Genomic DNA, 27,323 nt, shown 5'->3' with positions numbered 1-27,323 from the left:
TTTCATTCATTTTTTCTCTCTTCTTCATTCCCAGTAAAAGTGTTAATGAATTAGCATTTCCAGCCAAGATCATCATCATCACTGTATCATTCCCTACAGTTTTCACAGAAACAAAAAGGAAAAATAGCCAGAAATTTTGCTTGTTCTTATTACACCAAGCAAAAACCAGTATGTCAAAAAACAGTATGTCCAAAACCTTAATAGTTTGCTTGACAAAACTATAATTTTATAGCAACTTGATAATAGTCACCTCATCAGTTCTAAGATGCAAGTAGTATAAGGATGCAAACCATGCTGTTGAATAAGATATTCAAATAAATCAATATGCTAATAGCAACTATTTCAAATATTTTACATTAAATTGGAAGTGAAGAAATCAGACTAACATTATCAGCCAAAAAAATTTTACCAGTCTTATGAATTTAAATTATTTAAGCCAGTTTCAACATTTGAAGAATTTTCCTACTCTCAAGGGAGGTATTAAGCATATATGCCTGTAATTCTCAGATTGCTGCTGCTGCTAGTCATCAGAGTCTGGCTTTAATTCCATCCAGCTAAGATTTCGCTTAAAATCAAAATCATTTAATTCACTAAAAATATCTCAAAATCAAACAGAAAAGAAACAATCTTATTAATTGCAGACAAACTAAAACAATGCACTTCCTTCAGGAGAAAGGGAGGCACCTGATTATCCAAATTATCACAACAGCAAACTGAACTAATTTACCTAGTAGCAATGAGCACATAGCTTTTATTACAGCTTCATGAAACATTGCAAACTAAGCTGAGCTGACTGAATCTGGAATCCAGAGAGCAAAGAATATGACACAACAGGGAAAAGGAAATAGTCCAAGCAGAAGGAGATAATAATAAACATTTGAATGCAATTTATAGAAGTATACAGTTCAGTACAGTTTATAGAATCATCTAGGTTGGAAAAGACCTTCAAGATCATCAAGTCCAACCATCGACCTGACTTACTGAGTCCCATCACTAAACCATGTCCCTTAAGTGTCATGTTCACGTCTCTTAAATACCTCTGGGGGGATGGTGATTCCACCACTTCCCTGGGCAGCCTGTTCCAATGTTTGATCACCCTCTCTGTGAAAAAATTCTTCCTAATGAAGAATTAGGCCCATCAATCTAGGCTGTTCAGATTCCTCTGCAAAGCCTTCCTACCCTCAAGCAGATCAACAGCCCCACCTAACTTGTCTGTGAAATTACTGAGGGTGCACTTGATCCCCTCATCCACATCACTGATAAGGATCATTTACATTGGGTGGGAGGAAAAACCCAGGGTCATACTGTGGCAAAGAGTTCGGTTATCTCAGTTTCCCATCCTTCATACATTTTGGAGCTACTGTAATGCTGCACTGTTCCCAAAAGAAACATGCTGATGAGAAACTTGATGACCTTTATTTTATGTCAAGAGTCCAATACACATTAAAAGTTTCAGCTGATTTTTTTTTCCAGAAAAGTTTCTTCTCCTAGAAACTCCTGTTCTACGGATAAATCTGGAAATTTCTGTACTGTTAGTCAAATGCTGCTATCTCTAGGAGCCTTCTAAACACGTATGCCATTACACACTTTGATTTTATGGTTTTAACCCCATTTCTGTAAAAGAACCAATAAAAAGGCTAAATTATACAGCTCTGCTTGTGTTAAAAAATTCTTACAGCTGTTTCACTGAGAGGGTCTTCAGCCTTCTTTCTTAGAAGAAAGGAATTAAAATCTGGCAGGATGCTTTTCACTGTCACTATGCAGTCTCACCCTGTTTGGACAAGCTATAAACTTCTGACAAATATCAAGAGTTTGCACGTGCTCAGTGAAAGCCTTTGCATGTACCCAATGAAAGTGGGTATCAAGCAACATCCTTTATGGAATCTGCCTTCCCATTTTGTCTTCCAGAACTGAACACAGCTTTTTCTTGCAACAGCTCCTCATAGCTGCCAGAAACAATTATGGCACTGGGCACTGGAACAGAAGAGAGGTGAACAGTCTTCCTGTGTTCTCAATGTTCCTCTTGTTACACACACAACTCAGAAAAAGAAGGGTTGGAAGACACAATGCTCATAAAAAAAAATGAGTGAAAAGAGAATCAGTGTGGATGGGAGGGTTTGACAGCAGACAAAGGACTACCAGAAAAGATTGCTGTGAGATATTCTAATGGACAAGAGCAGAAGGGGCAAAGTAGTGGAAAAAGTGTGCAGAAAACTAATTAGTACAACTACTTCGCACAAGAACGTGGAAGAGGACACACAGTTCTCAATTTTCAACATCCCTCTGCTGTAGGTATATGGTTGGGAAAGTCACTGCTAAATTGCATGCATCTTCTCTATGCTGTGGCCAACCCACAAAAGACATGACAGCTTATGGCTGGTGCCAGATACTCCATTTGAAGACATGCAAGAATCTGTGCTACAGGTCTGTAAAATATCTGTTAATACCGATGTAGCAGTCCATATAGTTCCACCTAATGACAATTCTGTTTTTCAGGAAGGTCTTACTTTGTTTACTTTATCCTACCTTGTAAACAGGATGCTACATTAAAATCTGTACAAAGTATGACACATGCTGCAAAGTCTTACTCAAAATTTAGAACATATCAGTATTAAGCTCACCTGTGCAACCTTTGATTCCTGTATGCATAATGACTTCTCTTTTACATTAATATATGCTGTCCTGGATCATTCAACAGTCAGGAAAGACACTGTTCATGGAATGACTAAGACTTAAGCTTTGAATAAGGATATTTTTGTTAGACGTTGGCCTCATTTGCTCCAGAAGGCAGATGGTGCCCTGGAAGGACCAGGCAAAATCAAAGATCAGTCCTGTCATCTGAATGTGAATTTAAAAGTCTGTTCAGCTGAACAGGAGGTGATCCTGGGGGAAGGAGCAGCACTATGGATAATGAGGGAGTAGAGTGTGTCAAGAGAAAGGCAAAAGAGAAAGCAAGGTCTTACCAATGCAATGGAAGGCTGCTTTATTGGAACTGTGTTCTGCCTCTGAACTCTGCCAGAAGACGTGAGTTCTTACAACAGCAGCAGAACTCAACAAGAGCTTTGTTTTTCACACTTCAAGCTCTATAAGCAGCTCCAAACCATATAAGCAATCAGGCCTAAAGTCTCCTAAATTCTAAGCAGTGGACATTTTTGACAAAGAGGATCTGCTCTTTCAGTGTTTCAAGTACACACATACTTCTGCAGGGACATAGACAGCAGCTCATTTCACGAAATAAATTATTTTTTGTTTGCAGAGAACTCATTTAATATAGTAATAATCACGTAGAAAATCCCACATGGAAATCAGCTACTCAAAGCAGGGTTTGGCTAGAGGTCACAAACAAAGCAAAAGGGGAAAACATTAATTATGCAACCAAGAAGTTATGCTGTGTTGTCAACTCAATTGAGGTATATTTAACTGGAGCAACACAGTACCATATACGGACAGAGAAGCTTGCTCTGAATGATATGTACTGCTCCCTTTGGGCCAAAACACCCTACTGCTCAACAAGGCTATGAAGATTAAAGATTCCTGAATTAATTAAAGCAAACTTATTGTCCAGAATTTATTGATATTCCTGTAAATAACTAGTGTATGCTAGGAACTAGGATGTAGGGCTACAGGAACACAAAAGAAGTAAGACATCCCCAGCTCCTATGTCCATTAATGGGACCGTAAGTTCTGAAGTAGCCAGGAGTATAGGGTTCTCAAATACTATTCCCTTTTTGCACATTTAGTTTGGAAGCAGATGAACCCTTAGCTCTTTAGTCTAAACTATAAGACGCTGCATCAGAACTCAAAACTGCACCATCTTTTACTTCCAACTTGAATAACTTTGGAGATACAGTATAGATCACAATTTTCACTTTCTCTTTTGGAGAGCTCGTGAGATCCTTGTAACTCCTTGAACGCAGAGCTACACTTGAAAAGCACAACTAGCAACTGATTCAGTAACGCATGTCACTAGGACAGGAGTGAATTCTGCTTATTGCAGAAAGTTCTGAATTCACATAATGTAAAACCTATGAAGCACTGTCTTCATGTCTGAGGATCAGATCATTAAAGTCCAGCCTGCACAGAAGTTGCTTACATGGGTCTTGGCTCAACTGAGGGACCACAAACGTTGTGTACTATGGAACCACTCAACATGATCTGAAGAGAATATTTCCTTCAGTGCAGCTGCAAAATACCATAAATAGGCATTCCCTCTGCTTCATTACAAAGAACAAAATCTCAGACTTGGCTCAGTAGAACATCTGCTTCACTTGGGGGAGAGAATCCCCTTCATTTCTTTCCTACCACCATGAGCATGTAATGGAAGTAATATAAAGGAAAAATAAACCAACACATAATTTAAAGGAGAAGTCTACATTGCACTCATCTTTTCTGTCCTTACTTGTATCTGTAAAAAAAGCTTACAGCTCCATGCTGGAGTATTTTCCCTCCCCAAATACTCTCAAAGAAAATTTAATGCACAGTAAGGAATGGGACAGAACAGCATGAAAAAGCAAAGAGCTGCTGTAACCATTCCTTGTCCTACATGATCCAAGCTAAGGAAGTTTTTTTTTCCCCTATCCAGTGGCTATTGCTTTGAACAGATTCACAGGTCATGAAAATCGATTAGGTATATACATTATGTAGTAACAAGGGATATACATGCATGGTTTAATCAGATCCTGAGACAGCTTATACTTACCGTGAGTGGTAAGACTAGAGGATGAGTGCCTGTAACTATTCAAAGTACAGTACTGCCTGTTCTTTTTCCCTTATCATCTTTAAACTGCAATAAAAATGAATCATTCCCATGTTAAAATAACACTACTGTAATTAACCTCCAATATGCAATCTCTTCCCAGATAAAATGTTGCTTAGTTTTTTTTAAAATAAAATGTTTTTAATCCATTTTATTTTTCTCGTCCTTGAGAGGACAATTGAAAACAATTAACATAGAAAACATTTATTACTCTTCATTCTTTATATATAAGTTCCACAGACACTGGTGAGAATTATTCAGCACAGCAAGCATCGGCTACACTACTATGTATTGTCTTCCTTTCTATCCATCTTTGCCTGTAAGTTGGGTTTTCTCTAAAATGTTGCATGCTCTGTTTGTGTTTTAATTAAGAATATGCTTTTTTCTTCTTCATTTAATGAAACTTACAGTACTCAGGTGTGTGATACCATTTTCTTGCATAGTATTTCCAGGAAACGTGGCTTTCAAGCTGAAAAACATTCTGGCCACAAATGTTATACCATCAAATTATTCACTGTGCTGGGAAACTATAGACGATGCATGGGTATTACTGTCAGGTTTTCGCCAAGCAATATGCTCTGATAATGCACACCACCTAAAGATAACCTTTGCTAACCAAAGAGGCATGACTAGCATTTCAGAAATGCTGAAGAAGATAATAAAATACAATTATATTGAAAATTGATTCCTTGAGCATACTGCAATTGAAAAGCTTGTTGCATTTTTATAGGACTGCTACTCCAGTCATGCCAATGGCTGGCTAGATTCTTCCTGTGGCTGTGGATGGATACCCTACATGAGGGTAACAATTCTGTGAATAAATTTTTGTTCAGGAAATATGAATACAAGTAATAGAATCTAGACAAAAACTTTGGATGCTATCACAAGTAAATTTAAAAATACTGAGAAACCACTATCCAATGGATAAGTATGACCTAAATTCCTCTAGTTGAACACTTTCTACTATCCTGACCAGGGAGCATTTAATCAGTGTGCACCACACCCCCTTTGAAACCCACTGGCTTCCTCGCACTTCATTGTCTTATCAAGATAGTTTAGTGTCCTGCTTGAAATTACTTCAATGAATAGTGTGTCTGATACCCTCAGTCGGCTGGTTCTGCTGCCATTTCCACTGCTCCTCTTTTTTCCATCTTCTGTAACAGAATAATCACTGCTTGTTCTCAGTTCTGTGCTACTTTTTCTGTTTTTCAACCTGCTCCAAATGCTTGATGCAAGTCTTTATTGCCTCTGATTCACCATCTTTTCATACTTCATGTATGACCACATAGTTTCCTGGTCTTATTTCTGTATTTATTTCTTTCACTAGCCTCTCCGTATCCTCCAGTGTCATTTCTTTCTCTATAAACATTGCCATAGACATGCACCCTACAAGTAATAGTCACATTTTTTTTGCCTCTACGTAAGCTTTATCTATTTTTAAGTAAGCTGCCACATAGTCCTTCTACGACATCACCAACTGCAATTTTCAAGTAAAATCCAGTTTCACTAATGAATAATTAGCCATGAACAATTAGGCTTATTTTTCTGCTGTTCTTGTTTGATGCTTTCATTCAATTATTTGCTCCTGAACAAAAGCCTTCTCTGAAAGTTAGCTTATGTCTTAATTCCTTCAGCTGTTGTCTTCCCTTCCTCTTTTCTGTCATCATCAGTCATCTCTCAGATGTTAGACAATATTAAGGGAAAAAAAGGTAAACAAAAAGAGGTGCAGGACAGAAAGCAAAGTGAACAGGGCAAAAAGAAACAGAAATAGTCAGATTGAAAGATACATGGAGAAAATTAGAGAGGGGAAAAGGAACACCAAAGACAGAGGTAAATCAGTATGAAAGAAACCAGCTGAGCATTAAAGAGGAAAAGGAGGAAAAGGAAACAAAGACATAGGGAAAACATCATAACTACATATAACATAAAGAGTAAGACAGAAGACAGTAAGAAAGAACAGACAGACAGGAGACAGAAAACAAAGGAGATTAATCAAGACAAAAAAAAAAAAAAGCCCTGGAGAGATGATCTGTATCAGAAATAAGTTTTTTTTTTAACCAAAATTGGAGATGCGGAGTAGAATGGGAAACACTACAGACCAGTGTAGAGGGCCTAGGACAATAAACAGAAGAAATATTTCGAAATAAATGAGCACAGACTGAATAGAGCAGTTGTGCTGCTGTACACTCTAAACAGGAAAGGGGTTTTAAGTTATGAACATTAATCTGGTGTTTTTCTACAACTTAAAAGGTAGCAGGAGGCTAAAAGGCATTAGTATAAAATTGAGATGATGTATTTTTTTTATGTTTCTACTATATGCTTTTTGATAACCCCATGTGCTACGGTGTTTTGAACCAGGATACTAAAACTGGCAGAGCTCTGCTGTCATCACTCAGTGATATACGGTTATAGTAGAAGTACACTTGGGTAAATTGCTCCTGATTGCTTATTTCAGTCTTTTGCCAAGCTGTAGTCTGTTCTATTCCGGCTAAACATTATAAATATTTTTAATGGAAATGGAATACACGTCAAAAGACATGATATTATTGTTTTATGACGCACTGGTTAGAGCTCATGTTTAGTCATGCTCACTTTGCTACAGGAGGCTACTCTTGTACAACATAATACAGTGTGTGAAGTAAGTTCAGCTTGTGTGATAACTTCTTATGAGAAATTGCATGTTCACAGATGCACTTAATTCAAGTGAGGTACCCACATACATCTGAATGTAGAATATTCTCCAACAAAGAGGTAAGTAAACAGTAGCTAAATTAAATCCTTTTGAATTGTATTGTCAATTAGACAAAATATAGTTGGTTCTTACACTGATTTCAATGCGCAGTGCTTGGTTATTATCATTATACTCATCTTGCCTAAGGAAAAAAGACAGAGTGAAGTGACAGACAGTACATGTAGAAGTCAACTGCAAATCCTGCAATGGTACCATGAATTAATAATACCGGTTTTGTTGAGGTTGATACTGAAATTCTGATCAGCTCCAACTGATCTGGGGCTTAAGTTTTCCTGTCAATCTAGCCAGGAAGAACAATGGTGGCCCAGCTTTTTTAGGTACAGGTGCTAGTTTGCACTTGTAGCAGCCCCTTTGAAGATTGTTTTAAAAGAGCGGCTAGCCCCTCTAGATATTTGGCTGTGCTCAGGAAAAAGGATAATTCTAGTCCCAATCTTTTTTTCTGTGTGGACATGGCACAACAGTTGGACTTTGAGCATGGTTATGTATCTGAGCAATAGGTAATATTTGCTTGTGAGGGCAGTGCATGCCCTTACAGGCATTTCTTAGCTCCTCCTTGGCAAATGCAGCAGGCCAGATGGAATTGTTCCTTGGGCTGCCAGTTGGACCACCCTGGTTTGTACCAAACAGGATTTTAAAAAACCCAAGGGGATGGAAAAAGTCTGAAAATTAGCAACTAAAAATAAACAGGAAATGAAGGCAGAACTGTTTCACATGAAGGGCCATAAGTACATGAAATAGAGTTGTCCAGTTAAAATTATCAAAATGATGGATTTAAGTAAAAACATTGGGAACAGTGAAAATAATGCCAGGGCAGAGGGGAAAGGAAGAGTTCTATGTAAACAGAAAAAGCCCCTAAACAGCCATAGCTACAACAATGCTATCACTAGAACCACGCACGAATATCTCCGATGAAAGGTAAAGGCATGTGTCCAGAAGTACAGAATTTTGAAGGTCTGTAACATGTTAACTTTAACAAGATTCTTGTAACCTCCTTTGGAATTCCTTATTTGTTGCAGCAGCTATGGTTTGTAGCTTGAATTGTTTTCCTTGAAGACATAGCTTTGAGATATTAAGACTCAGGCCCAGTAGACATTGAAAGCTTGTATTCTATCACTTATGCTGTATAAATGAGAGCAGTTAGACAGGAGAAAGTTGCCGCACGATAATAATAATAATAAACCCTTTACTAGTTACCCAGTATCAGTTCTTAAGATGTAATGTATATTGTTTTACCATGTGGATATAATGTCTGTGAGGACACATTATTTTCAATGCACACTATTTAATGAAAATGTAATGCCAAATAGAAATAGCATCACCTATAATTTGATGTTACTGTTCAAATCTGGCAAAGTCAGAAGAATCTCTCAAAAATACAGGGCACTTTGATGATCTACATTACCTTTTCCTTCCATAGATTCTGCTACTGCAAAGAGCTATGAAACTCAATCAATAAAAATACAGAAAATAAAGTATAAACACATTATTTAAACATGGTACCATGTATGCTAATGTTGAGATATTAAATAAAATACTGCAATATGCAACTCCTTTTGGTATTTCACTCATCTAAGACCTTGAGATACAAAAGACTGCATTTTCTTATTTTGGAGTTTTACACAAATGTGGGCACTGGAGCACTTTTGTTATCTAAACAATTCCCCCAAAAATTTAAACACAGTGAAGCACAATCAAGCCTTATCAGATAGATTATTAAGTAGGACTTGCTAGGATACTTAAACTGCTAATGAAAACAACATATGCAGCACATGTTTGTGCAGCAGGCTAGAAGCTTTAAAAAGTCTTCCTGCCCTGCAAAGTGAACTCTGCTGAATAACACTTTGTTCTTGGGGGGGCGGGGGGGGAAAGGATATTTCTTTCCTGCAGGACATATGGAATGTGAAGCATCCAGGACAGCAATGGAGAAGTATCACTTTGGAGTTCTTTGGATTTGGTGAACTCTCCTTACAGTTAAGGCCAGCAAAACAGCCAAAGTTCTAGGTATTTCCATGGCATCTTTAAGTCACCACTTTTTTAGGTGGCTGTCTCTGAAGTGGTGACACAGAGATAACAGTGATCTTTATCTCTTAGTGAATGTGCTTGTGTACCAAAGCTCTTAATTTTACTGGTGGAAAAACTTGAGATTCCTTTTTCTAAGTCCCAATGCTACAAGTACAATCTGAAAAGGATGCTACATTTTTCTGGTTCACTTGCCTTACTGGTAATAATAATATTACTATATTTGGAATTTAAAGTAACAAATATAATAATTCAGTACAATAGAGTCTGGTTAGCAAAGAAGGCATTGTAAGATCATCAAAGATGGTGGACAGAAACTGGATCCCACTTCGGATGGCAGGATTAAACTATACCACCAGGATTAAACTATACCACTACACTTTCATATTCTAAAAGAATAATGCACAAGATGGAGCACAAGTCAATTTTTTGTTGTTTCAAGGGTATGGTTTTGCCTTTCAAAGAAGACAGCACTGAAGGGTCTTTAGAGAAAGAACCTGGGGCAGATTCCAACGTAGTAGAAGTTATCATAACTGAAATCAACAGACATGACGGTTTCAAACAGCTGATGAGCCTTCTCTTCTTTTTTTAGGAGTGCATTTTGAATATGGCCAGAAAGGGATCACCGAAAGTCCTGCCACAGATTTTCCATGCTTCATACGTGTCTCTGCTAAAGGTTTTAGCAAATGTGCTACTGATTTTAACAAGACCCAGCTATTTTTACTTCTTTAATTGTTAGAGCGTGAACACTTCAAAAGCTTAGAATTTTTCAATTTTTCTGTAACTTAGAAAATTTCAATCTCTTAGAGATGTAAAGGGGTATGATTTCTTCTTCCAAATTTAAAATTCACATTAGAATCTAGACAAGCAATAAGTAAACAAATGAATGTATTAATTTATCATTTCCCTTTTTTCATTACATGACATCTTTGCTCATTTACTCAGAACTATTTATAGCACAAAAACAAGAAATAACCATTCTGAGTCTGTAGCTCAGAGTTCACACCAGAGTTCAACAAGTCCCAATTGCTACCTACTTATGTTTAGTAACAGAAGGAAGCATGTATTTTCTCCATATACAACACTACTTCCATAGTTTCTTTAAAATTTACTCTAATATTTCTCTGTTGACTACCATAATATGAATTAGATGACAAAATCAAATGTAGATTGCTGCTGTGCAAGGCAACATATAAATAAATATAGAATACAGATGGTGGATTCAGTTCCAAGAGGCTTAAAAGAAAAGGCTAGAAATATATTAAACTGGCAGATTATACCGGCTCTGAGAATAACTGTATTCAGCTATTTCATTATGTGCCTTATTCCAGTATCATCATTGTAATCAGTAAATTTCCCAAAGCAAGGTGATTCAGACAGTTTCACCCATAATTCAAAAATTAATTTTGATGCACATTGTACCAGAAACTCAGTATGGGTTTTGCAAATAGCCTTCTGTAGCAATACCTGCATTTTTTATTGTCAACTAAAGTTTTTTAGTGAAAACTAATTACCCATTCTCAGTATGAAACATCGATGGATTTGGCGGTGGAATCATACTTGGGTGGCAGCACTCCTCACCATCTCAGCCAAAATTCACACAGCCAAGGGTGTTGGCTACCTGTAAAACAGTGATATCATCATTTCCAATTGTCTCCTTTCTAGAGATATGTAAACAAAATCATAGTATCAAGCAGTATGTCTCTTAGCAAAGCTTTATTTCCACAAGTAAAGTAAATTCAAGAAATTGAAACTCCAGAATATTTTACCTGTTTGGAAAATGCAAAATTATGCCTACCAAAATGGAAGAATTTTTATCAGTCACTTAAATAGGAATAATTGAGTATTCACTCGCTTCTGACATATATTGATCCAACAGAACCTCAGCTGTTTTTCACCAGGTTGATAATAGACATTACACAATGTTTATGAATACGCAGACTCGTAAAGCATTAAACCTATATGACGAAGCATAATATTTCTCAGGTTTTGTTGCTTTATGTTAGAACAGAACATGATACTGATGAAAAATGCATGTTTATCACATATAACAATTTAATAACATAAACTGCAGTGCTACAGTTCTTTTCTACTTTATGGAGTGTCATAGACAGTAAGTGCCTATATCTTACATGCCAAATGAAGCAATGAAACATTCATTATTCTCATTTAAACATTGTGGAAAGCTCCAGCATAGCCTGGTTAAGCCAACTTCCAGGAAGATCTTAGTATGGCAGCTAGAATACCAGAAAGATATCCTATTATAAACAGCACTTATGTAGTGCTTTGCATTTTCACAATACTTCCCAAACAAGCAAGTATTGTGCTCACCGTACAAGTAAGGTCACTGAAACAGGACATCCTTCTATGAGAAAGGTTAAAAAATGTTTTCTCACATAAGAATTAGAGTACATGGCAAATGGTTTCCGTTTCAGAGCTAACCAGAAGCCATGCTTTCCTTGATTGTTCAAAAGGTAAGTGGTACATAAACCAATTTCATTGTCCTATCAATGCATGACTGAAAGTATTCCATATTAATGTAATATTAATAACAAGTATAAAAATGAACAAAGTACATAACTAAACAGATACTGTAGGTGATCATTGCTCTCACAAGGAATAAAGTGTCAAAGTGCTGTACTGCTGAAGTTTGGGCCTGGGCTAGAAGGTCATAAATAACAAGGCAATGATCAAGAGGTCTGAAAAATTAAGGGAAACAGGTACAGCAGGCTCTAGAATAAGTCATGACTGAGATGATAAAGCATGTCTGACAGAACCTTGATTTCTTTATTCACCTTTCCTTCTCAGTTTTGTCATTAATTGTTATCCATTATTTTTTTCTACTTTTGAGTGCTAGCCTAATTTTCCTTCTATTAGTAACATTTTCTTTTCTTCAAAGAAAAGGCTTTTATCCTAGTTCTACCCATCAATGGGTGAATTTCTGGCTACTTTAAAAAAATGATGTCAAAGAGGATATTTAGTCCACTTAAATGTTACATCTTTTCAGAACTCCACCTCATCCTAGTGGCTGTAGGTAGATGGATCTCAAGACACTGTGTGGAATCCTATTTGAGAAATCTCTAAATCAAAGATCATTAAGAAACAAAAGAAGCAACGGACTGTTTGCCCATCAAGATGTTTTCCTAGAAGCGTCCCTTGTGTGTCTTACATGACTCCCTCCTTGTAGCAAACCAGAATGACAAATAACTCATAATTACTACCTCATCTGCTTGAAATCACATTTTTCCATCATGTTAAAAACAACTATTAAAACTTCTAAAAACTGTTTCCTACAAAAAAACAAACAAACAAACAAACAAAAACTGGCAATTCTAGAATTATTACCTGTCCACTCAGCTATGTCAAAACAATTCAATTCTGCAGATTTCCAGACAAGTTCACTGATTTCTTGGTACGACAGCACTCTCAGGGAACATACAGCTGTCACTTAGAAGCATTACCCAAAGTTTTGCCTGTACAGATTACCTACTCCTGAGACAAACAAGGCCCCTTGATGTTAAAGTTCAAACCATTTGGAAAGCCATGCTTGGTGGAGCGATAGACAAGCCTCCCTGAAGAGCCAAGTATTTACCTACTTTTTACCTACTAGTTTACCTACTACTCTACCTACTAATCTTATCCCAGACACACAAAGTAATTTGTAACTTTGTACCATCCCTGGAATGCTATGATTCCTATTTTAAATCACCATTCAGGCCCCACCCTAAAGAGTCATACGGGGAGTAGGAAAGGTCAAAATGCTAGAATCAATCACTCTAAATCGTGTTTTTGCCAGAGTCAGAACCAAACCTTTGCAGGAAGGGTTAAGTGCAGTCTGTTTGCCTCATTCAAACAACATCTACTCTGCAGTGACCATTCCTAGGGAAATTAGGGATTCCCTCACATCTGTAACGAATTATGTGAAGCAGTACAACTCATCCTTAAAGTTCATTTGATAGTGATTGTAATACATGCCTTAAGGTTAGGATGCAGTGCTTAACTCAATCACTTGATTATACACAGAATTTCAAATCCTGTAGAAGCTAGGCTGCATACAAAAATCTGGGGATTAAGTGCAGCTCACCTGGACTGCTGGGCCTTTATTATTTGTATCTTACCACAGGTCGACTACATTCATGCAGAGAATACTACAAAATGAACTGTATATCTTATATCTTGTATTATTTTGAAGTGCTATATTCATTAGCAGATCCCAACTGTTGCTCCCTATTCCAGGAAATGGCCTAACATACACTGAATGTGTTCAACGTGTCCAGTATAACTGAAAGATACCAAAGTTGGATGTTTCTTCTTGATACAACATTTTAACATTATTATGACAAAAGCAAACACGAAGGATCAGTGCATCTATCACTAAGGACTCTCAGGTTCCCCAGGGAATGCTTTCATGTTGGGCTACAGCAATGAGCTCTTCGATGTATTAACTTTGATTCCTGAAGATAGAGATGATAACAATGAGCTGGTGTACTGGTCACTCCTGACAGATTCATGTTATTTCTGGTGCTTAGTTCTTCAGTTCTGGCAATAAAAACACCTTCAGCTCAGTTTGTGGCTGTCTTACATTTCCTGCCCTATGTGCCTGCCTGCATGAGGAAAACTTGAGAGAATTGGATTGCAAGTGCGCATAGAAGGTGCAGCATATTCTTTTGCAAACCACAACCTCTCTAACAGGGAAACACAAAATAGACTGGAAGAAGTTTTCTATTAGACCTGTCCAGGAACATACGGTTTGAACATCTGCCACTGTGTCTCCTTAACCAGCATCTTTTTTTTCTTTTTTTTTTTTTTTAATATACTTTGGCCTTAAGTTCAGTCCAAGTTCATCTGGCATCCACATCAGTTTACATCTACATCCAAGGATCTTCATTGTCCATACATCTTCCAGTCAAATGAAAGAAATGATTCACACATCACCACCTGCATGTGAACCTACCACCTACTTAGATTCGTTTCTCGCCAAAGTTAATGGAGTCTTCATGTCAAGGTTTAGAAGAACATACATGGTCCAACCTGTCTTTGACAACTACATTCCTGGCAAAATAATATCAGCCTGCAGAGCCAGAAGTTCCAAGATTTAGTGGCTGGACAGTGCTCCACGCACATAAAGTGGCTTTATAACCACATGCTAACTCGTAGCCAAACTGGAGTCTGTATTTCATTTTAATTACAACTATGTTAAGCACCACTTCTAGTCAAAGGCTGACTATTGTAAATAATCAAAGATCTACATGCTTGAAATTTACTGTGCATCCCAGGAGTAGGAGAGAGGGCACCCAGGCCAAGCTCAGTCCCTTGAATGATGGGCTCCCAAAAAAGCAGCCTCCATAAGAATTAGCTGTTTACAAAATCACCTGCTTCTTCCAGCTTTTCTTGTGCGTGACTGGGACTCAGACTATAGCTCTAATCTTCTCTAGGCTGATCTAATACAGTCAGGATTTAGGCTGCTGACAAAATGCTCTCAATGTCCCTTATTGAGGCATAATAGAAAATTATTTAAGGGTAAAATTTGTAACCTCAGGTCAGCACAGGCTAAATGGACACTTCAGAAAGACGACACTAGGTATGTGCTACACTGGCACAGACAACACGGCCCAGAAGTGTGCATAGACCTCCAGAAGTATGCGTGATGCAAGAAGTGTGAGGTAGTTTTCTGCACCATTCTGAAATCATTCAACATGAGCCAAAAACACTGACTTCTTAGCATGCTCAAAGGAGAACACTCATGAGAATGACTGCTAGGTATACACGGGTACATTCCTGCATATGCCAAGGGACTTGGTAGTTCTGAGAATGATGTGTCGAGAAACATATTTGTTTGAGATGAACTCCCTGCTTTCCTAAGGACAAATTATGCGACTGAATTAGAAAAATCTTTCTTCTAAAAGCTACATTACACGTCTGAATGGAACATACATTGTCTAGGAAAATATATGACAAACGGTTACCGATTCCACTGTTATTTCCCACCTGTGGGGAAAAATGTTTTTTACTGTTCGGAAAAATAGCCTCGGAAAGCACAGTTCATACAGAATATACATTCTATATGCAGCAATGCAGCGCATGGTGCCTTAGCACATATTATGTGAAAGCTACTGTGAAGAATTTCCCAAACCAAAGCTTCCATATCAAATATGAATTGATTCACATCAATTTATGTAACAGAGTGAACTGCACATGCACCACATCACCACGGAGAAAATCTGTGAAATCCTATCTGACATGCCAGTCACTGAGCTACTCAGCAGAGTTTTGTGACTGCTTGGTTTTAACGCTGCCAGGCTATGATTCCCAGCCCTGCCCTCGGCAGGCAACAAATCTTATGAGGCAGAAGTATATAGGCCCACTATTTAGCTCTGTCATGCACAATATTGCTTATTCAGAAAGACGTTTACCTCTTTGATAACTCTTGAAAGCATTTCAGAGCTTCCTCGATTGCCATCTTATACAAAGCGTTCTTAGAGGACGTAAGGACACCCCAAGCACTGGAGCAAGGGATGGCATACACATGGCTGGTAAACTGCAATCGTCAGTGGAGTTATTAAAGTCCCTGCTAAGAAATACTTTTTTTTTTCCACAGCGGCTTCTTTTGTCTCTTTGTAACAAACATAAATAGAGACATGTTGTTGAGGTGAATTACAGCAGGTAGTAAAAGTATGCAGACCATAGGCAAGCGGGCCTCTTGAGTCTTCATTCCTTCACAAAATGGTTTGCTTTATCTGCCTTCTAGTTAGCCTAGCTTATGTTGCAAAATTGAACGCAGGTAATTGAAGGTTTGTGTTAGCAGCTGACGTGATGTGCTAAAATAATCTGTACTTCATATTCCCTGATGGGCCAATCAAGTGGAGTTAACATCAGCCGAATACTGCTTTTGTACCCTGACAGGACTCAGGTTTTTTTGAAGTCATGTTCAGAGACCAGACACATTGGTTTATAGTCCCAAATGGTCCAGGTGGCTTCAGCTGGTTTAGAGGATTTCTGTTAAGAGCCATGGGGAACTCTGTGGTAAAGACATACCCTAAAAACTTGTCTGTGACTGTCTGGGCACCTATTTTCCCATAAAAAATATTCTTGCAAGTCCTGTTCATTCATGTTACACCAGCTTTCACACCTCGTATTTGTGGTATGCAAAGACAAGCAACATGTTATTCTCAACACCATGAAATGATGTGGGCTGTAGTATATGGTGGAGAGAACCAACCAGAAATGTTCTGACCAAACTGAAAATTTCTGTTACATCACAAGCAGAAATATAAGCAAAAAAATAATGGTTTTATAAACTTCTGACTAACCGCAAGATGCTTTAATGAAACCACTCCGGCAGTTTTCCTTCTTCATTACCAGAGGAGCTGCTATGGCAAATGGACTTGAAGAGTTCACAGCTGTGGGGAACTCCCGCCATAAAGACTGTCCCAGAGTCAGGGCTGCCTGATATTCCAGCTCTCTGCCCTGAAGCCACAGGAACCCTCACCCCGGTGATGCAGCAGAGAGCCAGAAAAAACTCTCAGCTTCACTTCTAATAGGACTCTCAGCACAGTCAGGCTTTTACCCAAAAAAAGCCAGAAGCACAGAAGCTCAGACTGCCAAACCTTGAAATTCCTGCCCAAGTTCTCACTCCAGATTTCCAGATTCCTGGGTCTCTGTCCACCCAGTTGACAGGGAAACAGGGAGCTGGGACCATTAACTTTCAGAAGCCACAGCTTAGGCAGAAGCCTCTGATCCTGGACTCTCAAGCTCAGCTTTGTTTCAAAGTAATTTAAATGAATTCTCTGACTGCTTTAGAAAGACTGTTCTGCTTTTCTTTCTGAGTGAAAGATACAAAATTCAGAATTTAACGCTTTTTTTTCTCAGAATTTATTCTGGAAGTGGAACACTAACTTTGAGCGTATACGCTGGGGAATCTGTGATTGAGTGTTTCTCACGCTGTGGTTTCTATGATGCAGAATTTGCTGTGATATACACTGGCCCCAACAAGGAGATGAATAAATAAGCTATAAAGTAGAATCACACATCCCACAGTTTAGGGAGAGTGTTTTAAATAACACATATAATGTTATAACGGACTCACTGAAAAGTGTGCTGCTGATGAGCTATGGAGAGATTCCACTCTCATTTCATCTGACAGTGAATTCACCTGACAATGAAAGCTTTTTATCTTAAAATAACTGGCAAGACAAAACTGTGTTTGAGAAGTCCCACTCAGCTAAAGCAAAACCAGAGCCACTCTCCAAGAGCTGAAGTCCACCTGCTTCACCCAGTGAAATGTCCCTGATGGAGGCGGGGGTGCAACCTTCCCGTACCAATGTCTTAAATACTGCACTTTCTCAGATGCAAACTAAGGTGAGCATTGGTTTGTCTCCTAGCCTGCTCCAACGCTGCAAAACTCCACCTCATGGCATGCCGAGTATTATCCATCAGTGTGGAAGGACAGAATGTAGCCTTGCTTTCACTGCTGAGAAGAAAAAACCTGTACTGGTAAACTTACACAGCTTAGCTGTAAAGTGAGGTGACTGCACACAAAGTTCTTGTGTGAATCACAAAAATACCTAAAGGTGTGCTGCCAGACAACATCTGCTGGCGGTTTACGAATAATGTGATGCTACCAATTACTTCCATCAGGCACAATCCTCATCATGCTATTAGATCCCTTCGCTCAGCTTCTGCTCCTACCTGTAAACTCAGAAGATAACTGCACTTCCCAAAACTGACACTAATTGCTCCACATATTTTCTCTTCTGTTCAAAATACTAAGGACTTCACTAACTTTAAATCTGAAAGCAGGTATCTTGGTACATTTAAATTCCCTTGCAAAATATTTATGACGATCTGAATTCAACTGCTGAGCCACACAAATTAAAAAGAACAAACACAACTGAAAAATAGTAAATGATAAGTTCAAGCGTATGTCACAGTCTTAGCCTTATGTTCTTTGAAGGGTATTCTGACACATTTGACTCATGCTATACAGATACCATGATGTATTATGATATAGACAATAATAAAGATAGTAAAGGTAATGGTATAAATAAGCACAGTCTGCTTATCTGCTGGATAAAACTAGAAGAAAATCTAGCTATGTTCAAATACCACAGCAGTAGTAGCTTCCTTTTAACTTGCTATCCTTCTCACACATAACTGTAGCAAAACCGAAAGATTCTCACCTACATCCTAGAAACAAATTACAGAGTTTATTCACCTCTACTTATGGCATTACCATGTTTAATCATTTCCAGTAATGAAGTTCACATGACAGAATCCAGGTTGTGTTAAAAGACTGATGTGTTTATTAACCATATTTCCTATGTATATGTTTCCACTTCCTAAGTATTCCCTTATCTCTGTTTATCAGAGGCTGAGAGACACCTGAAGCTGACACTCTGAAATGGCATATACTAATACTGACCTTAACTTTGCATTATTAAAAAGGTTTATAAATAAATTCCTATACTAACCGGCTTGAAAAAAAAAAAATAATGACTTTCTTAAAGAAGCCATCATGAACTTTTTTGAAGTGTGGAAAGGAACATAAGATTAAATTGTGTCTTCTTGCACAAAACCCCAAGAATCAGCATTTGCTATTCAGAGCTTATAAAGAAAATTCAACCTTCTTCAAGTCTTGCTTATACACCTTTATATCCTTCTATCACTACAGAGCTCCAAGTTCTGAGCACTTCATGTTATACCAGGTCAATAGACATTGGCCATTCCACAGACTTTCTGTGTAAAACTTCTATGTAGAATCTGACCTTCACAAACTGACAGCTCTTTCTTAGCTTGGTAACTTCCCATTTCGGGAAATCATTCTCTATTTAATTACTACACCTCAAACTCACCTCCTCTGAGAACCAGTACAGGTATACATAGAAACGGATATTTACGCAGGCAACACTTGAAGGAAGAAGAAATGTTATTTACTAATAGCTGCGTTACTTTGATCATATAGATTTATATTCCTCACTTCCTTTTTCCTCCAGAGAGACGGGAACTGTGAGGATCGGGCCGCAACTGCTCAACAGACACTTTCACTGAACATTTATTTTTTCAAGAGGGTATCTGCCCCACAGTCACTTCTTTCCACTCAGTTCCATTTTCCCATTCCAGTAAGAGAGAAGCAATGCAAAATCTGTTTGAAAAGTCTGACCACCTGCCTACACAGGGAAAGAGGCAGTCGGACCTTCAGCTGCATACGTTGCCACTACAATTCCTCCAGCATAACACTCAGTGTGGAAACTGCTTGGGAATAAAAGTGACTTCTTTCTGATATCGCTGCTTTGCTTTACACCAGAATCGCTTTCCTTTCAGAACAACCTATGTAATAACCCAGTAAATGTGGCACGGCTGTTGTGGTATAGTCACATTGCTACAGTTCTGCCAGCCAGGCTGCTCACGGGACACGTTCCCCCACTGCCAAGCAGGGCTTTTTTCGAAAACAACAAAGCAGGACAGCTGGATCACCACCAGTGCTCGCGATACTCTAAGGGTGCCACGCTGACTTCACTCATCGACACGAGTGCTGGGGCCCATGCTGTCCCAGAACCCCTACAGCACGTACCCAGAACTCACTGTACTCGGTGTGGCTCAGGCCCTGGTCGGGAACATTTTCAGCCAAACAAGAGTCAGTAGCAAGTCAAGTGGCGGTCATGAGTTCGGGAGCCACCAGCCTCCAAGAAATGTACTTACAGTGAAAGGGGACAGTTTTTTATGTCTGCACAACACTTTATCTGATGCACTCCTTGTCCATGCCAAATTCCGATTTAGTTCACAGCGGGCTGCTTAAGAGTTCGAAACTACATCTGAAGAGATTTAGTTAAACGTGAGGCGAACAGTAACGGGCCCTCGCGCCGTGAGAAGCGCTGCCGCACACGAGGAACTCCCTGCAGCCCTCCTTTGCCCTTCCTCTTCCCAAAGAGCCCCGTGGGCTGTGAGGTGTTTTTCCTCCGCGTCAGGTCTGCCCCCCTCCCGTTCCTCCCTAGGTGGCTGCACCTACCCCTGGCGTGCTGCGGGCCCTCGCTTTCCCCTCTCCCCAGCCTGCCCGGGCGGGGCTGCCCCTCTCGGCTCGCCCCGTGCCCCGCTCCCCGCCGGGGGGGCGCCCCTCGGGGCTCGTCCGGCGAGACCCACCTCGGGCGGCCGTTACGGGCTGACCGTTGCCGGGCGGCCGTTGCCGCTCCCGGGCGTGGCGCCGCCGCCTGCCCCCCGGGCCGGCCGCGCCCCCGCGCCGCTCGCTCCCTGCCCGGGTGCGCGGCGCGCGGCCGGTGGCGGCGGGTGACGTGCAGGGCGCGCGGTGGCAGCACCTCCCCGCGCGCGGCTTAAAAAGAAGAAGAAAAGAGGGAGCGAAACATGAGAGCCCTGCTGAGCCGCGGCCGGCAGCGGACGGGGCATCGCCCGGCACGGCCGCCGCCACCGCCGCCGCCGCCGCCGCCCCGCCGCGGGGACACCCTTCCTATGGGACGGCGAGCGAGGGGCTGCCGCCGCCCGCTGCCCGGCCCGCCCCGAGCCCCGGCGCCTCGGCGCGGCAGCGGCCGCTGCTGCTGAACCTGTGCCGCCCGCACGGCTCCTCCCGCCCGCCGCCGAGCATCCCGTCCTCCCGGCGCGGCGCGGCGCGGCTCGGGGGTCCGCGCCCCCCCCTCGGGTTGTTGCTTTTTTTGCCCTCCGCGAGGCATTCAGAGCGCGGCCGCAGGCTTCCCCCTCGTGCGGGAGGGAGGTGTTTTCCCGGCCCGAAGTGCAAAGCAAAGTCAGTGGGATTCCCCTCCTTCCCCCTCGCCCCCCCCCACCCCACCCCCCTTTTTTTTGGGTGCATCCACGCGCTCCCTCAGGCATGATGCTCAAGATGCTGCCGTTTAAGCTGCTGCTGGTGGCCGTGGTGCTGTGCTTCTTCGAGGGGGATGCCAAGTTCGGGGAGAGCGGCGCCCGCAGGAGAAGGTGCCTCAACGGGACCCCGCCGCGGCGGCTGAAGAAGCGCGACCGGCGGCTGCTGGCCCCGGAGGCGCCGGGCGGCGGGGAGGCGATGTGCCGCGGCCTCTACCCGCGCCTCTCCTGCTGCCCCCGCGCTGACACGCAGGGGCTGCTGCACGCCGACACCAAGGTAGGCGCCACCTGAGGAGTTACCGCTGCTTCGGTGGGCTTGGGGGTGTGCGATTTTACTTCCCACGCGCTAACCTGGCGGGGCGGGTGGCCCCGGGAGCCGGACCCCTGCCCCGGGGGCTGCCCACGGGTGTCCGCGGCGGCGGGGCAGCGGCGGGGCTGGGAATTGGCTTGGCGGCGCTTTGCGGTTTGTTTTGCTGGGGTTCCAAAAAAAAAAAAAAAAAAAGGGAAAAAGGAAAAGCGTTGCCCGGTTCTCCCCGCGCGTACTCGGGCAGGTCTGGGGTGGGAGCGCGGCGAGCTGCCGGCCGCAGCCCCACGGGGACGAGCCGGGGGTGCCCGGGGGTGTCGGCGCTGGGACCGGTCCCCCCCCCGCGGCGCCAGGTGCCGGCCGCCCCTCCTTCCCCCGCTACCTGGCGGCCTCCCCGCCGGATCTGAAGCCGCCGTCAGGCGGAGGGAGGGAGAGGCAGGGCGGGAGGCACCTCCTCTGCCCGCCCGGCCGCTCCGCTCCGCTCCGCTCCGCGCAGCGCCCGGCGCCGTGCCCCCGTCCTCCCGCGGCCGGGCAGCGGCATTAGGAAGCGCTGCACGTGAAATCAACAATCAGGTGTCTTTTTTTTTTTTCCTTTTTTTTTTTTTTCCTTTTTCCCTCCCTTTTCCATCCCGGTTTAGGTTTAATTAAGAATTCCTCGGTTACAACTCTGTAGTTGTCAAGGTCTGCGAGACTCTTGGAAAACTTGCGTTTCAGGCTTGCTGGCCCAGGCATAATAAAAAAAATGCCCAGCCTGAATCGAATTTTTATGCTCGGTTCACGGTAGATTTCACTCCATTCTCATGTAAACAGCTTCTACGAATCAACATATGTGTCTGGGTGGTATCTCTCACTTTGTTTTGTAACAAAAAGCCATATTGCATCATTTAATTTGCTCAAGTCATGCAAATAGGAAAAAATCAATAGGACAAAAAGGGGTCGACTTATCCTCCTCCCCACTAAACTGCTGCCCACACACAGAGTCCTGTTGCTTATGGCAAAAGAATAACAACAACACCATTGTGTTTGTTAGTTGGTTCACTAATGGGTGAAACTGGAGAACATCATTCTCCTTCAGTCCCCAGCTCTGTCCAAATGTTCATGCCTTTTGAGGGAGCATTTGTCCTACCCCCTCTATTCCCAGATGAGTGAGAACTGTCTTACTGCAGGTTTTCAGCTGCAGATCTCTCTTTATTCATACCATATGCAGCAGCAGTTTGAGATTCAAGGCAGATATATTTCTTCATGTTGTCTAGAGACAGTGTCATTAAGCTCCTCTGTGATAATTGAATTAAACTATAAACTAACCACACGCAGATAACCTGAAAGATCTAGCAGAGGAAAAGAGAAAAAGAAAAAAAAAAAAAAAAGACTAAGGACTGGAAAATATGTCCTTAATTCCTTAATTCACCCTGTTTGTAATGGCTCAGGGGCATATAGGCTTCTGAGATTATTCAGTGCTTGGAGACCCTTCTAGTAAGTGGCTCAATGCAGTAAACTGGAAGCTGCATTTCAGTAACTTCTCAATCTCCAGGCAGTTGAAGGGTTTATTCTCTTCTTAGTATCACTTGAAAATATCTCTTAATTCCCGTTGGATTTCTTTGGGCTAACAGTACTCAAAACCTCATATAAACGTCAGGTGTTAACCGTATATGCCACACTAGTTATTTCTGAGCTGTCAAAACTCTTTTTTTAAACATCGGTTAGACTTTTTAAGGAATATAATTTTACAGGATTTTAAAATCAGATGATTTTTCACCATAGATTAACGTTTATGAAACTCTCATCTGCTTTATCATGTCAATATCTGTTTGGGAAAAATGTCAAAATATGTCATTTGTACTTTGCAGAATGAGGTGGTCTTCCATAAGAGACATGGCAAACTATTATGGAATACACATGGATGGACCTTTTCAAAAAGCACATTTATAAAACTCTAGTCTATTACAGTTCAAACAATAGCTTATTTAAATGCAGTACTCCATCATATATCTATCCACAGGATGGAGTGGCTATGACAGTAACAGAAATGTGAAAGCTAACTTCTTTAAAGACAAAGAGTCGAGCGTGCTCAGTAGACGTCTTCATTTTCATAAGAGCTTCTTGGTTAAGAAAATTTTTGACCAAATTATTGATCTGTGTTTATAATGAAAATGCTACCATTGCCTGTGGTTTTGGGAGCAGAAATGGAGCTACCATAATAAGCAGATACCACGCTGCACTGCCTCAAGTAAGATTTTTACATACTCTTGTTGACATTTAACTCTCTGTCTTCTAGTTCACTGCACTCTCCCCTTGATTAGGAAGGACTAATACATCCCAGTCAAATATTGTAATATCAGTTTTTCTAAAAGTCTGCTTACAGCCCGACAGGCAAAGAAGTCCTCCCTACCTTGGATGGCTTCACAGCCAAGGCTGTCAAGGAATGGGTGAAAAGTAATTGTTTTCAAGTGTGCCCTTTTACAATCATTTGTTTGCTCTGGCTCTTTCACGAACAAAGGCTATTGTTGAACACATCCAACTAAACAAATAACTCATCTTGGGGTCCCTTTAACAGCTGCCTTAGTACAATGATCTATTTACATATTACCCTAAAATTGAAACCGAACTCTTTAATGACATAATCCAGTTCTATAGTACAGAAGAAGCATATGTTCAACCCAACAGCTGAACAATCTCGTAAGCATATGATTTTTAGACATAAATGCATGTATATCTAATACAGCTTAGTGCAATGACTTATTTCACTGTGGGTTGATTTTTTTTTTTCTGGTAACATCAAAATTACACTGCCTTTCTCAGACTAGATACGACAGGGTACACAAAACAGATGACTATATTCAATGTAAAGAATTTCTGTTTACTGTACCTTCCTCTGTTTCTTCTTTGCACTATTCTTTTTGTTGATGATAAACCAATTTTGTATGCTATACTTTCCTGCACATTCCAGGATTTATCTTACCTTGAGTCTACCAGTTTTACATTCATGTGGCTAGAGATTAAAGGATGATCTTACAGATGTTGTAAATTAGTCAGCAGCAGGCATAATCATTATTAGGCATGTTGCAATAAATGTTTGGAAGTTTTACATATTTTCCAGAGCACAGTTAGTTTAAACCACTGTAGTTTGATGGTTTCACACACGACTTTAAAAATTGAAGCAGGAAATTAGTTTACATTTCTTCAAAAGACTAAAGCCATTGTCAACTGTAAGGTCATTTTCAAAGTAGAGATCCAACAGAAAAAAGCTTCATTCAATAAGTATTTCGGCTTTCACTTAAAACCGATTTAATATACTCCAGGATAAATACGTTATCGATTTGTTGTCCTATCTCTGAGCCAGTACAGTTATACATCAGACCTCACACAGAGCAAATGTTACCACCTGATTTTGCTTGAGCATTCTAAAAGTTAAATAACATACTTGATTTTCAGATAATTGATTGACTCTGATTCCTTAATCTTCCGATTAGCTATTATATGACCAAGATTCATTCCAGAAATGACATGAGGGGGTGAATTCCTGTGGTTAATTCCTGGATAGCAGCTGCTCAGGGGGATTAGGATCCTTTTGTCTTAACTTTGAGGACTGAAATGTTGGCAAGCATTTCTTCTCCTGTATCACCAGGCAACGTCAATTACGTTTTCCACAAGAAACAGTAAATTAGCTTTGCTATCCTGTTTTTTTTTTTTTTCCTTTTTTTTTTTTCTGTTCACAATTCTTTCTTTCTGGAGTCTTCCAGCAGAAGTAACAGAAGTAGTAGAATTTTATATCAGCATCACTGTGGAGTTAATTCAATAAACACACCGAATATTTACCTAGTAATACCTAATGTTTACTTGTACTTCTAAACGTACCATCATACTGCTACCGCAAGAAAGCCTACTGCCTGAGATCAACTCACTGATGAAAAAAAATGAGACTCTTGCAAAGCAGGTGATACTACTGAAAATAGACAAGTACTTGTAAGAGTCTGTAGTCAGGTGCGCTTTCCTTTGGTGGAAACACCAAAATTGGTCATTCCACCCTTACTAAGGAAACCTCCCGGCTTCTTAGTGACATAAAGTTCTTTAAAAATAGCATTTATGGATAGTGCTTTCAGTCATCTCCAATTAGCTTCAGACTTTGTCCTATTTGGCAATGATTTGACTGAATTATATAAGCTACTTCCCATCATAACAATAGGTACCTCATCAGGATGCCATCCTCCCCCTTAAGAAGGTCCAGCTCATGCAGCATATTGCCTCAGCAGTGTGGAGTTCTGCAAGACTTCTGTGAAGTCTGTTCTCTACTACCAGAGAATATTAAGTCAAGTTCAAACTTATAGTTATTATTTATTTTGGTCATACCTTATTGTAGTTATCATTATATTTTTAGTTCTTGTCCTTGAGGCATTTTTCCCAAATCTGCCATATCTAGAACAACACCTGAAACTCAAGAACTAAGACCATGTTCCACTAATAGTTCTGCAGCTGTGGCCCAAATAAGATATCTAGCAAAAAGAATGTATTTTTTTCAGGAGAGAAGGAGCTGGGGCTGTGGAAAGAATTCCCTGGTGAATTCAGGGTAAAGGCAAACTTCACTGTGCATGCAACATGCAATTAATTCATTAGTCTTCAAGTTTAAGACAAATGTTAAGCCCTTGCCAAAAAACATGTGAGACAGTGAGAGTCCCAAGGAAGACCTGAAGGGAGATGATAAACCGTACATGTTAGTCACATTACTTAATTGCAGGTGCTATGATGATGAGGATGAACTAAGAACAGATAGTGTAAAGAACAGAGCATGTATTGCATTTAATGATCCCAGCAAATCTGGAGGAATTACATTTGACAATGGTAGCTCTTCTAGATTAAGGGTAGAGACCAAATGGTGTTCTTCTAATCAGGGTTCTAACTTGGCCATGAAACTTTACTACACGTTTCAGATGGCCTTTTGGCAATATATGGTTAAGACTGAATTTTCCTGGAAAGAGCTTACCTTTTAAATTAATGTTCTTTTAATTAGGAGTTTTTTAACTGTACAGGCCATATGTTGTATCCTATTTTGAATACATAGCTGTTTAAAACAACAGGGAGTGCATTTCTCTTTGATGTTTTGTGCTCATATAACTATGATCTGTAAATAAAATGAGTTCAGGACTGTTATCAAAGTGCTGCATCCCAGAAGACAGACAACCTATGAGACAGCATACTCCAACATATCAAGAGTCTTCATGTATTAAATAACAATTTTTATCCAAAATAATTTAGATGATTCCTATCAATGTTATGCTGCAAGGGAATGACACATTGTAAAGTCATGCTACAAATCAACTCGGAGATATGAACTACTGCAAAACTGTTTTGATATTTTCAAATGCAAAATTTACAAATATTTACAAATTTTACAGAATACAAATACTTACAGCATTAATATTTCTTAAAATAAGCGTCTTACAGTCTTTGTTTATAACTGCATTAAACAAACTGTAAAAAGAACCTGAGCTTTGTTTTTGTATTGGATCAGATTCAGTCCCTCTCAACTGAGAACACATTTCCCATTATCCACCATTGGGATGAATGATCAAAAAACAATCCATGTGGTTAACAATAGATTAACAAAGTGCACTGCATTCAAAGACTAATAAAGACAACTATGCTGTTTTCTATTATTTTTCACGATTTGATGA

The 27,323-nt window shown here is 40.4% G+C and overlaps 2 protein-coding genes across 5 annotated transcripts in view; one reads left to right on the top strand and one right to left on the bottom strand.

Annotated features, from left to right (window-relative positions):
• The window catches only part of LOC308193719 (uncharacterized protein), a 170,825-nt gene extending 150,051 nt beyond the window's left edge, over window positions 1-20,774 (bottom strand). Inside the window, exons 1-2 of one of the 2 annotated variants that reach the window (XM_080588709.1) lie at window positions 20,664-20,774; window positions 11,042-11,148 (exon numbers count right to left, since the gene is read on the bottom strand). The gene's annotated coding sequence lies outside the window, so the exon portion shown is untranslated. Of the gene's footprint in view, window positions 1-11,041; window positions 11,149-20,225; window positions 20,630-20,663 lie in introns of those variants that run through there. The other variant, XM_080588710.1, reaches the window with a different exon arrangement.
• A 132-nt stretch (window positions 20,775-20,906) lies between these two features.
• HHIP (hedgehog interacting protein) overlaps window positions 20,907-27,323 on the top strand; it is a 78,872-nt gene continuing 72,455 nt past the window's right edge. For all 3 annotated transcript variants that reach the window (XM_080588664.1, XM_080588663.1, XM_080588665.1), the window contains exon 1: window positions 20,907-21,627. In XM_080588664.1, coding sequence (XP_080444790.1) covers window positions 21,361-21,627 — 267 coding nt within the window. In that variant the 5' untranslated portion in view covers window positions 20,907-21,360. The remainder of the gene's footprint in view (window positions 21,628-27,323) is intronic.

This window comes from Anser brachyrhynchus, assembly GCF_964034855.1.
Source record: "Anser brachyrhynchus genome assembly, chromosome: 4".
Taxonomy (NCBI): Eukaryota; Metazoa; Chordata; class Aves; order Anseriformes; family Anatidae; genus Anser; species Anser brachyrhynchus.
This window is presented reverse-complemented; position numbering and strand designations above follow the sequence as displayed.